This window comes from Struthio camelus, chromosome 21, assembly GCF_040807025.1.
Source record: "Struthio camelus isolate bStrCam1 chromosome 21, bStrCam1.hap1, whole genome shotgun sequence".
Classification (NCBI taxonomy): domain Eukaryota; kingdom Metazoa; phylum Chordata; class Aves; order Struthioniformes; family Struthionidae; genus Struthio; species Struthio camelus.
In genome coordinates this window covers 5,727,084-5,739,540 of record NC_090962.1, presented here as the reverse complement: position 1 = coordinate 5,739,540, position 12,457 = coordinate 5,727,084, and the positions used below count along the sequence as shown (strand labels likewise).

General features: G+C 37.0%; 1 protein-coding gene across 5 annotated transcripts in view; it reads left to right on the top strand.

The window, feature by feature from the left end:
- The window catches only part of CLSTN1 (calsyntenin 1), a 41,366-nt gene that overhangs the window by 16,455 nt on the left and 12,454 nt on the right, over positions 1-12,457 (top strand). For 3 of the 5 annotated variants that reach the window (XM_068916083.1, XM_068916081.1, XM_009671465.2), the window contains exons 3-10: positions 964-993; positions 2,488-2,683; positions 5,130-5,338; positions 6,331-6,480; positions 6,584-6,769; positions 7,958-8,206; positions 9,888-10,009; positions 11,582-11,744. In XM_068916083.1, coding sequence (XP_068772184.1) covers positions 964-993; positions 2,488-2,683; positions 5,130-5,338; positions 6,331-6,480; positions 6,584-6,769; positions 7,958-8,206; positions 9,888-10,009; positions 11,582-11,744 — 1,305 coding nt within the window. The remainder of the gene's footprint in view (positions 1-963; positions 994-2,487; positions 2,684-5,129; positions 5,339-6,330; positions 6,481-6,583; positions 6,770-7,957; positions 8,207-9,887; positions 10,010-11,581; positions 11,745-12,457) is intronic. The other 2 variants (XM_068916085.1, XM_068916082.1) reach the window with 1 other exon arrangement.

Here is a 12,457-nt window from a genome sequence, read left to right as displayed (position 1 = left end):
TTTTAAAACCCAGTTGTATCTGAGACCTCCTCATGAGGGCGGAAGATATGATCTAGGACCATCGGAAGGCCTGTGCTTTTCTGGAGTCACTGAAGAGGGCATGGCAGGCTGCCCTAGGGCATCTACAATAATAGTAGATGACTGTCTTTGAGTAGCTGAATCCTTATGTCCAGCGTTCTAGTATTTCCGCAGCAGAGTAAAAGATAGGAGTTTTTTGTTTAATTTGGAAAAGAAATAATGCTGCTAGGAAAACATACAGGCTGCCCCCTCCCCCGTTTCTTCAATTAAACCTCTAACGTTCATTAGGATCACAATTTAACATGTATATTTTTAATCATGGATTATGACAATACTGTCAAGTTAAGCTTGATGCAGAATTTAAATATGGCAGATGCTAGGTCTTATGCAACGTAGACCAATAAAATTTGAAAACACGAAAATTCAGTCACTGTTTCAAATATGGTTTTTTTCTGCAACTCAAAAGGGGAATATGAAGTTTTTTAATTTTAGAAATGTAGTGATTCTAGCATGATAGGCAAAACTTTGTTTAAATTATTTAACATGTGCTCCTTAAATAGGGAGACCACTAGAAATAAATTCTTGTGAAAATTTTGTTCTGTGGGTAGTTCTCCAACAGCATGGAAGTTCGAAAATATCTTCTTGTGTAGCACTTGGTATTCCAGTATTTTATCAACAAACAAAGAAAAGCTTGTTGTTAAATTTAAAGATTTGAGTACCCCACTTAAATTCTCCAAATGACGACCTGGAGATAAAAGGTTAAATCGGACTTAAAATAACTGAAAGTCTAGGATTGTAACAGTTACAGCAAATCACCACTGGAATTTTTAAATACAATTTATTCAAAGCTTTTCTGTGTAATGTCTGCATCTTTGACTTTTCCTTATTTGCTCCCTTTCAACCTTTCCTGTAATACTGACTTGGGTTTATCTTTTCTCCCTTTAGAGAGTTTTGAGGTGACAGTCACCAAAGAAGGTGATAAAGGGTTCTTTCTATCCCTTTTATGAATATTAACCCACTAACTTTGGTTATGAAATGGGGAATCAGCACTTAAACAGAAGATCCTGTCATGTTTTTTTGTCCCATTTATTCTCCCAGTTTTTTTGTATTTTAAAATATATCGATAAAAATTTTTATGTAACCAAACCCTTGGTTAGAAATATCTGTAAATCAGACATCCATTTGAACCATTCAGGATTGTTTTATATTGTATGGATACCATAAGAAGTTTTGGGGAAAACTAGCATTTTCTGATACTTTCACTTACAGCTTGCTTCCTTGGGGCGTCTGACATTTTTTCATATGCTTTACAAAGTAATATTTAACTGCCAGAGCATTATAGCACCTTCCCTGCAGTATGCTTGCTTAAGTATGTACTTGAGTACATTATTATACTTGGGTACATTATTATATTGAGTACTTTGTGTAATTTAAAATCTGAATCATAAATATATATATATTTTTAAGTCGCCTTAAACTCAGTCTCGAGTGGGAGGACATCCTTGGTACCATGATACCATTGCAGCTATAATAGCAAGAGTGTTTTATGCTGGTGTAAGCAAATCCCCTTCAAAACAAAACAAGTTATACAGGTAAAAACACAGCGTAGCTGATCAAACTGAGTTTATTGCATGGCTTTTGCTAGCACAGCTAGGTCAGAAAGGGCTCACTCCTCATTATAAGCTGACAGATTGAGCTAGCTGTGCCAGCAAGATGTCTTGTAATGTGGTCTTGGCCTTAGATGTATTTTAAAATGATGTTCTAGAGACTTCTCGTTCAAGTTTTTTAGAATGAAGAGTATGAATAGAAAAGAAAGCCTAATGAATCATTTCGTGTGAGAGCTTCTTTGACTAATATATTTGGACTGTATTACTAGATAGCTGTTGAAATGGATGCCTGAGAAGTTGGTATTTCTACCTTTCTCATTCAGTAGTTTATTTTGATTCCCTAATTTTAGCCAGGTACATTGCACAGGAAGACTTTGTTCTTTGATCTGTTGACAGAATTTCTGTAATTATGGTGCTGAACCTGTCCTTGAAGCTTTTTCATCTCTTGACTTGTAACTGTGCATTTTAACCTTTTGCTCTGGTCAAAATAAACAAGCTGCCCAGCTACTCCCAGCAGCTTGGCATAGAAGGTATTACCAGTGGCCTTGGCTGTATGCTCTCATAAGATCTACTCTTACCCTAGAGTTATCTCAAGTACTCCTGTGAAATGCCTGTCTACATTTCTCTTTCTCTTTTATATTCCTGCATGAATGGATGCAAAGTAAACAAGTTGCTTGGAAGGCAGACGTATGCTTCTTTTTACTAAAGTTCCCAGAACTTGCCCGTTTTAAAGCACAATGCTCTTGCTTTGTCCACAGACCCTCACAAACCCTTGGCTGCAAAATACTTGGTCATTTATTTAAAAAAAAAAAAAGTGTAATTGCTTTGACCAGTTCTAACCTCTGTTACTTTGAATCTCTAGGTGAGATTTGTGGATTTAAAATTCACGGGCAAAATGTCCCCTTTGAAGCAGTGGTAGTGGATAAATCCACTGGTGAGGGAATAATGCGCTCTAAAGAAAAGCTTGACTGTGAACTACAGAAGGACTACACATTCACCATACAGGCCTATGACTGTGGGAAGGGACCAGATGGAGCAAATGCAAAAAAATCCCACAAGTAAGTGAATCTGTGGTGGGCTGAGGGGAAGTCTGGTTTCAGGCGTTCTCCTGCACATGGCACTTTATGGTCTGCATGTGTAGAGTGAACGTAAACCAAGTATTAGTGCTGGAAGACTTTCATATAATGGTAACATAAATAGTAGCAAAATGGAAATGAACTGTTCTGATATCTCTTTAATTATATTCTAGATGTTGCTGCTTTATCCCTTGTTATCTCTGAATTTACATTAGCAAATATAATAGTGTGGGACAGAAGCAGAAAAACTGCTGAAGTAGTTTAAATCTGGCGTGAGTTGCTAAAGATTTTGCATGGGATATTAAACCTGGAAATTGTTTCAAGAGTTCAGTCTCTAAAACCTAAAAAGCGGCTCAAGAAGTCACTGTATTAAGCTTGACAAAATGGAAAAGAATACATGTTTCTGTCATTTCTAGGCAACCTCACCAAAAAAAACAAGATCAATAGCATAAGCTTCCTCCCTGCCTAGATTAAAGGATGGGAACAAAGCAATCTTTAGCTAATCTGTTTCTAAAGGAAAAACCACAATGTAAAATGTTCTCTAGAAAACCCTTTTTAGAAAGAACTGTGTGTAACACCATGGTAGAAACATCTGCAGCGCATGTGGAAGGTCATCATTTCTGCTAAGCAAAGAAGGACGTAAGATGAGGATTAGGCTAGCAGCAGTCATCTTGGTGACTAATACAAGCTTGTTACTCTACTAGCTGTATGCCTTAAATAGGCAGCAGAAATATATTTCCTGAAGGGTTGCGCTGTTGGAAAATAGGTATGCCCATAAACTTCCTATGCTATGTTCAGTTTGACTTTTGAAGAATTCAAAGAGAAAGATAGTAACAAACATTTTGTTGAGTTGGCTGGAATTATATTCTTTCCTCAGCTTGATTTCATACAATTCCTTCTCTGCGCTGTAGAACTTAACTACGTCTTTTCCGTGCCATTGTAGGTTAATTGAGTTACAAACTTTCTTCAGATGGATGCAGTAGAGAATAATATAGATATAGAATATAAGTTGCATCAAAATACTGTAAGCTAGATAAAAGGTAACACAAATAGAATTGGCAGTGTTCATAAGAAAAGGGCAACTTTGGAATCTCTCCAGAAGTGTTCAGAAACACCTTATCTCGAACGCCTGACCAAAGCGCATGAATCTTAAAGGAAGCCTTAAATTGTCTAGTGCACAGCTGGCCAGCCTTTGGCCCTTCTGAGCGATCCAAGTATGGCTTCCACGATAGCGTTACGTCATTTGTGGGTTTAAACTGATGTAGTGTTATGGTAATTCAAATTCCTGGCTATGTAACGAACCAAGACATCATCAGTTCATGGAATCGATATTACAGTGTTGCTCTGGGACCCAGCACTGTGCCCTACAACTCTTTTTTCCACAGCAGGATGCTGGGATTCCAAAAGCTTCGCCTCTAAACCACCCTTGACATTTCCATGCCCCATGGCTGTCTGTTTTATCTATCTTGTGGCTTTTAACCATCTTGGCAGATAGTTCCTAAAGTCGGGAATATAAACTCTCTGGTACAGAAAGTCTTTTTCACGGCACTTATTGTGCATGTAGGATAAAATAAAGCCTTAAAGATTTTTTTTTTTTTTTGACATAAGCATTAGAAGTCGTTGCTTTCCTGGAAGGACTGCAGTGATTAAATGTTTTATTAGTTTACATTCCAGATACTTTTCATTATTCACTTTTTCTTCTTTGTCAGTGACAGAAACTGCATGTTTTCCTATTCTGTGTATACAGCAAGCTGTGACAGGTATTAAAGGAAGGAATTAAAGACCCAATCTGTTTAGGGTTATTTAGTTTGCTATATAATGTTTTAAAATGCATCTTTTGCTTCTGTGATTCTTCCTTTTAAATTCTTTGATTTCTCATTCATACATCCCCCCCCAAAAAGCCAGTTTTCAGTGACATACACAACTCGGTATGTTATTACTGAAGGAAAGCTAGTCAAATGCATTTGACGGAGTTCTTTGTCTAAAACCGGTCTTAACAGTCGTTCTTGTTCACATGAAATAAAACATTGGGTGTTTATGTCAAATACTCTGATAGCAGAAAAGAACCGAAAGGATTGTACTGTTTTAACAGAGCTGAAGGCCTATTCTGTCACAGATGTATTTTGGCATATTTCTCTAAAATAGCAATAATTTAACGGTTACAATACAGGGTTTTAAGTTTTAGTTGCAAGTAAACAGCAACAGTAAACAATAACCTGGAACTGTACAGAATTGTATAGTAACATGCAGGGACACTGCTTTCCTAGTTAAGATAATTGAGATCCTTAGTTATATTAGTGGCTGTTTCCTTCAGGGAGCTTAAATTTGGAATAGCTTCATCTGTAAAAGAGTGAGCTTTTTTCAAAATCTTTGCCTGAATGGGAGTTCTGCAATATAAAGAAAACTCACTTTTCTGTCTTGTTCCCAGAGCAACAGTACATATTCAGGTGAATGATGTTAATGAGTATGCTCCCGTGTTCAAAGAGAAGTCCTACAAGGCAACAGTTATTGAAGGGAAGAAGTATGACAACATCCTGAAAGTGGAAGCAGTGGATGCAGATTGTTCACCTCAGTTCAGCCAGATCTGCACCTATGAAATTGTAACTCCGGATGTTCCTTTTGCTATTGATAAAGACGGTAAGACGAGGGTGGGAGACGCAGTAGGAAATGCTATAATTTACTGTCTTAGGAATAGCGTTTCAAATTGGTCTGTATAAACCCCTGTTTTAACCCTTTCCTAGAGTATAGTTGAATGAACATGTTCTTTTTAGTAATTTGAATTTATAATGAAAAGTAAGATGTCTTTCAGTGCCAGTACTGTCTGCTGTCTACTAATGAAAGGCTGCGTGTTCTTTGTTTCTTGTAAAATGCTGTTCAAAATAAAAGATGGTAGCCGTATTATGTTCTAAATCAACTCTTAATAAGTTTTTTTTTTTCCTCCTGTAGTTGTTCTTTTCTATATTAGGATTGATTTTGCTAATCAGCTTTCAAAAATGGGATTTCCTGTGTGTGTTTTTCGTATTTGAGATGCTCATACGTGCCTCTGGAAATCACGCTACCATGGATATTGGATTTGAAGTGTAGTGATTCGTATAGGTCGTTTCTTTTCAACCTCTGATCTTTGGACCTTTCCAAATCTATAGACTACTTTTAGGGGTCCAAAGAAACTGATTGATTAAAGTAAGACAGTTTTTAATGGGCTTTAGTTTGACTGGGGGAAATGGGAGTCCATACTGACAATGGAAAAATTTCAGGAGTCTTTAAAATTAAAAAAAGATGAAGACCCCTGGCACCCCTGGTCAAACAAATTATTTGCCATTTGTCACATATGAGCAGTTTCATTTTAATTAACATAACACACTATTTAGAGACTGATAAGAAATACACCTGCTGTTCTATGTGTTTGTGCTAATCTTCTGGGTTTACAAAATTTTTAAGGATCTGGGTTTGATGCCTAGCATTCAAAGCTCAAATGATGAAGGGCTAATTCACTTACAGGTCTGTCTGTTCAAGTCTGTATAAAAGTACCTGTATGAAATAGATATATGGTACCTCTATGCATTTAATGCAGCAGTGAGCTTGAGAAATGAACAGATATTCACTGTTGATTATCATTGTGTTTTGGTCAGGTTATATAAAAAACACAGAAAAGTTAAACTATGGCAAGGAGCATCAGTATAAACTGACAGTAACTGCATATGACTGTGGGAAGAAGAGAGCTGCTGAGGATGTGTTGGTTAAAATCAGCATTAAGCCTACATGCAAGCCTGGCTGGCAAGGTTAGTTTGATCTACTTTCCATCTTCTTTTAGCGGTTGCCAATTCCTTACTTAAGTTAAACGCGAGAGTGTTTTTAATGTTTTTTCTTTGGATAAATATACAGGTTGGAGCAAAAGAATAGAGTATGAGCCTGGTACTGGTTCTCTAGCTCTGTTTCCCAGTATGCGTTTGGAGACCTGTGACGAGCCAGTAACCTCCGTTCAAGCAACAGTTGAACTAGAAACCAACCACATTGGCAAAGGCTGTGACAGAGACACCTACTCTGAGAAATCCATTCACAGACTCTGTGGTAAGAATACTTTGTTAGAATAAGGTGGTCTCTCTTGCTTATTCGTCTTTCGTATAATATTACATTAGAACACAAATCAGTGGGTGGTCGTTATTTTCATTTGCATGTTATTTTCCCCAACTGTTTGCCTAGCAGGCAATAAAAAGCATGAAATCGGCTGAAGGCGACATTTTAAAGTAATTCTCAAATGCAGTGAAGTATCTTTTTCTTTGGTCTCTCCACTAGCTTGTATACAGTAATAAAATTCTCTCACTTGAAATTCGTGACCAGGAACTGAAAGGATGTTATATATGCAGAAGGGCATAGCCTCTCTCTTTTTCCGTAGGCACGACTGATGCGAAGGATGCCATAAAAGAACCCCATGGTGAAAAAATTAGATGAGAAATTCAAGAAAACATGGCTTGGAGAAAACATTACTTAGATAAATTTAAGCTATATCTGCACTGGGAATAAATGGCATATTGGCATCCATGTATGTTGCAGTTAAAGGGCTTATGAAAAGTTTATGAATGTCAAAATGGAGGAACTGAGATTACAGCCCAAATTATCACTGAAGCATAGTAGCTTCAACTTCAGTTGAAGTTAGTGGGAAGTGCGAGTTCTGTGCCCCCCTAGAGACCCAGGGAATTCCCAAGCTATTCCAACAGTTCTGTCACTGTGGCGTTGTTTTAGGCTTGAAAGGGGGAAAAAGCAGCAAGCTGAGCTCCTGCTGAGAGCATCATTACTCCTGGCTACGCTATCATCATAGTGATCTGGGAGAGAACGTTTAGGTTCTGAATGAGATTCTTATGCAGCCCTCTACAACTGGATGGATATGGGCCTCAGGGCTAGTGTGAGCCTGAGAGACAAGTGCTTTTAATATAATGGTTCCTGAGATAGAGACAAAACAAAGTTCTACGCTGGTAGTAAGCAAAACATTTTCAATGAGATTTGTTATCTACCAAGAGGTTAAATTTATCGAAGACATCATCGTTTTAGATGTGTCTAATGTTAATGCCAGCGTATTCAGAAGTACAATTACTTAATGCATGCCTTACGTACAGTTACTTATGCCTTAATGCATTAGGGCATAATCCTGGCAGTTAGTGCTGAAAAATTAGCACTCAGAAAAATAGATAGTTTGATTTGAAACCAGCTGTATTCTTTTCAGTTTCTGTCTTTTTTTTCATTTGAGTGTTTTTATTGTAGGTGCTTCTTCTGGCACAGCTGAGCTACTTCCCCCTCCAAGTAGTGCTGCTAACTGGACAATAGGACTTCCTACTGATAATGGTCATGACAGTGACCAAGTCTTTGAATTTAATGGTACACAAGCTGTGAAGATTCCAGATGGTGTTGTCACAGTCAATCTGAAAGAGCCCTTCATGATTTCAGTGTGGATGAGGCATGGGCCTGGAACCAAAGAGAAAGAGACAATTCTGTGCAATTCAGACAAGACAGGTTTGTCATTCAAATATAAGTAGTCATTAAATATGAACAGTCTCATAGTTGAGGTCTTGTTGTTATACGCTCTGGCAGCGTGAGAACCTTATGTCTTTTCTCTGAATTAGATTTTTTTTTAGAAGTGAAAGGAAGTGGACTGCAAAAGTCTCTTTTTATTGTGCTTACCTATCGAGACGCACCCTTTGATTGTTTGGCTTCAGTTTAGATTAGGCAGACATGTTGTTTTAACTCTATTTCAATATACGTTACGCCTTTCTTTTCATTGTGGTGGGTCATATATTCTGGTGATGCGTTCTGTTTTGTGTAACTTGAAAGTCTTATTCTTGATACTGCCTAAAGCCATTAAGATACATGCATCAGGTTTAGCGATAGTGTTCGCTACTATGTCTTTTTTTTCCCTAGGAGGAAATAATTTCTCTCTCCCCAATGGTGAAATTTTTTTCCTCCTGTGAATAGTTTCAGTCTGTGTGAAAGCCATAGACGCAATCATTTTGAAGATTATTTTGAGAAAAAAAAAAAAAAAAAAGGAAATCTGATTGCCCTATTCCCTTAATTGCTGTTTAACGGGGTAGAATTTTTGTCTTTGTCATCTGGAGCGTTATCTTTGCGGCTAGGTTTTTCAAGGGAAACCAGGCTGAATACAGACGAAACACAACAGCCCTCATCTTTAACTTAATTAAATTTGCTTTAAAAATAAGAAAGACTTACCAGTATCTGTAATACCGTAAAAGCATTTATTTGAAGAGGGGAAAACTGGCTATTATTTCTTCATGCGTTAGTTCTCAGAAGAGAAACAAATATTCACCTCTTTTCCCAACCTTCACCCATTCCTGTTAATCAAAACACAGAAGTTCGAATTCATGGAAGTAAGTGAACTGGAGGGGGAAAAAAAAAAAGGCCAATTTAAATACAGTTATTTCCTGATGTAAAGTATTATAGTTTCTGGTGCTATAGATACCATTTGCCTTTATTTCAATGATGTATTACGCAACGCTGAAATGCTGGAAGTAGGTTTTTGAGGGGAGATAATTGTGAGTATGTTGAACAACAAGATTAGATTTAATGCTGTTAGGCTGAAGGATTAACATGGTTTTGGCACTTTTGCTTTCCCTCCTCTCTTCACTTACCCATGCCATGGTACGGATGATGGAGCCTGAATGTCTCTCTTCCTTATTCTTAGTTGTTTCTCTAGCATCTCACCTTTGAGTTTATTTTAAACGTTAAGTTCTTTAGAGCTAAGGCTACACAGTTTAATACTACAAAAGCATGTCCATCTGCCATCATGTATACGTGTTCTCAAACGGTAATGAGATGAGTTACAAGTCTAACAAGAGATCTTTTCTGTCTGCAAACAGAGTTCCTTTTTTTTCTGCTGATAGGTTTCGCTCTCTGAGTCTTAAGTCCTGTTCCTTGGTTCGGGTTGGATTTGGAGACAGAGATATGTCTATTGATTGTGCTGTTATCAGAGTTACTCTTGGGCTGTTCAAGAATGTTTGTCCTACCTCCTTCTGTGAACGTTTCCCATTCCTCTTAACATACCCCATCTGCTTCTACTTTTGTTTCTTCCTATTAATTACTTGTGATTTTACATATGGAATTTCACAGTGTGAAGAAGTGTATTTTGTGGAGTTCTTAAGTTTTACAGAAAAGAATAATATGAGTTAAAACTCTTGTGCAGATATGAACCGGCACCACTACGCTCTCTACGTACACAATTGCCGACTTGTTTTCCTCTTTCGCCAAGATCCTTCAGAGGGAAAAACATACAAGCCTGCTGAATTTCATTGGAAACTAAACCAAGTAAGTTTGGAGAAAGAGTTGGTAGGATGTTAGAATGCAGTAAGAACCACTGAAGCCTAAACTCCCTAATAGTATAATTAATAAATATTTTTGAAGCTCCAGACTTCTGGTACCATGTTTTATAGAACCCAGCAGTGGTGGTGGCTTTTTTTTTTTTTTTTTGGGGGGGGGGGGGGTGTCAAGTGTCCGAGATCAATTCAAGATTAATAGGGATAGCTGAATGTAACTTTACTCCTTCAGTGGCCTTATTAAACCCAAGGGGATACTCGTGGAATAAAGTCCTAGTCATTGTCCTGAAGGATGGAAAATGTGGATTTAGGTATGAAAATAAAGTGACAGTCTTTAGATACGGTGTCAGTTATCTTCACTGAATACAACATAAGGTAGCATTTATGGAAAAAAATGCAAGTATTCCAGTTTGTTTATAGCAGTTAAGTACTTCTGAGCATGTGACTTATGCATTTAGGATGACAGGAAAACTTTTAAATCCTTCTTCACATTGAAATAAAATTTGTAGCGCTTTGTACGTTGCCAGCTGTAGCTACCCATACTGTGAATAGTGGCGAGTCAATTAGCTTAATTAGATATTTACTCCACAAGAATAGAGTAATAGGCCTCTGAGGGATGCAGGTACTTTCTGCTTGCTCTTTAAGGGAATTTTGAAGCAGGCATAGAAAAGAGTTGTCCGTCTGTACTCTCTCAGTTCATGTGCTGTTAGTTATTTTAGATTAGGAAAGGGAAGGCTATAAAAGCTAGTGTTTACTTTGGTCTTACTCAGATAGACAAAACACACTGTTGTTTCTGTGAATTCATGACATTTATGATCATGAAGAATGAGACAGAAGGGACTAAATATGTTGCGTTGTCCCAGACCACTGGATCTGAGTGATAAAATAACCCTGCATAGCCGTCACTTATAAAAGGTGCTTTTAGTTGCTTCAGGTTACTGTTACAGGTCTGTTTACCACTTATTTAAGCAATGAGTAACATACTAACATAACCATAACTATTTTTTGTACAAGGCAGTGTATACTGTTTTGATGGTAAAATGTACATGTACACACTTAGGGATAAGACCATGGCTTTCCAAAAACTGTAATCAGCTTGCACTATAAATAATTTTGTCATGGAGAGCTTTGTTATACTGAAAATGGCCATGTTTTGCTCTAAAGAGTTTCTCTCAGCAAAGACGGATCATTTGTCAAGTAGCGTTGCATTATAATAGTATTTCCAAATGTGATCTGTGATTGCAGACATGTATTTTCTGATTTGAATATATGCGGTTATTTAGATCTTATAAAATTAAAGGAATAGAAATACATGTAGCTTCCTTTACGGGCAATAGAAGAAAAGAAACTATTTATGGTCTTTAAACAGATAAACATGTTTAACAGTTGCTTTGCTTCTTTCAGATGTGTTCCATATGTGTGAAATGCAAAACAAATTTGTACAAGCTTACAGTTTGTGTATATGTATGCATTTATACATGCCCAAAATGTGTATCAGATACATTTGTTTGACTGCAAATTTTTAAACAATTAAAATAGAACTTTAAAAACTTTCTTTATTCAGGTGTGTGACAAAGAGTGGCATCATTATGTCCTCAATGTTGAGTTTCCAGCAGTAACGCTTTATGTAGATGGTGTTTCATATGATCCTTTCCCAGTGACTGAAGATTACCCACTTCATCCTTCAAAGATAGAAACGCAGCTAGTAGTTGGAGCATGCTGGCAAGGTAAATATTTACAATTTTGCAATTTTTTTAATACTTTTTTTTTTTTTTAAATGAGATCTTTGTGGTTAGCTTAGAAGTACCTGGCTAGTCTTTTTAGCAATGAAAGATGACTTGTTAACTCTTCTGCATGTTATTTTTGCTCCTAGCTAATATCACATATTTCTTCTCTTAGTCATTTTTTTTCCTGAGTGTTTTTTTGCTTATTGGTCACAGGTGTGTATGTAATACCAAACTACTCCCCAAGCAACATTCCATCAAAGTGATGTTTGTGGTAACCATGGGAATATAGACAGCTTATTTTTAATAACAGTTGTAAGAGTGCGTCTTATGCTTTAGGTTACTCTGTAGAATGTTAATTTCAAGTAGATTGAAAAGCATATTTTAGAAAAAGTGAGCGTTCTCATAAATGGAAGCACGGCCAACAGAGAATTCAGCTAAGCAAAAGTGATGCTGTGTCTTGAGTATTTTACCATTTGTCCTCATTAAAATAAGCGTAGAAAGGATCTACATTAATATATGCAGACTGTGACTTAAAATACCATTTTATGCAAGCTGTAAAAGCTGCTTGAACTCTCTAATACTGATGAAGACAACTCTTCAAAGCTTGAGAAAACAGAGAAGGATCCGTTTGAACAAGGAGCATTGGTGGTGATTACCAGAGAGCCCAGTAACAAAGCTCTTACTTTCGCAGTCATGAACTGGAATGTTTTGCT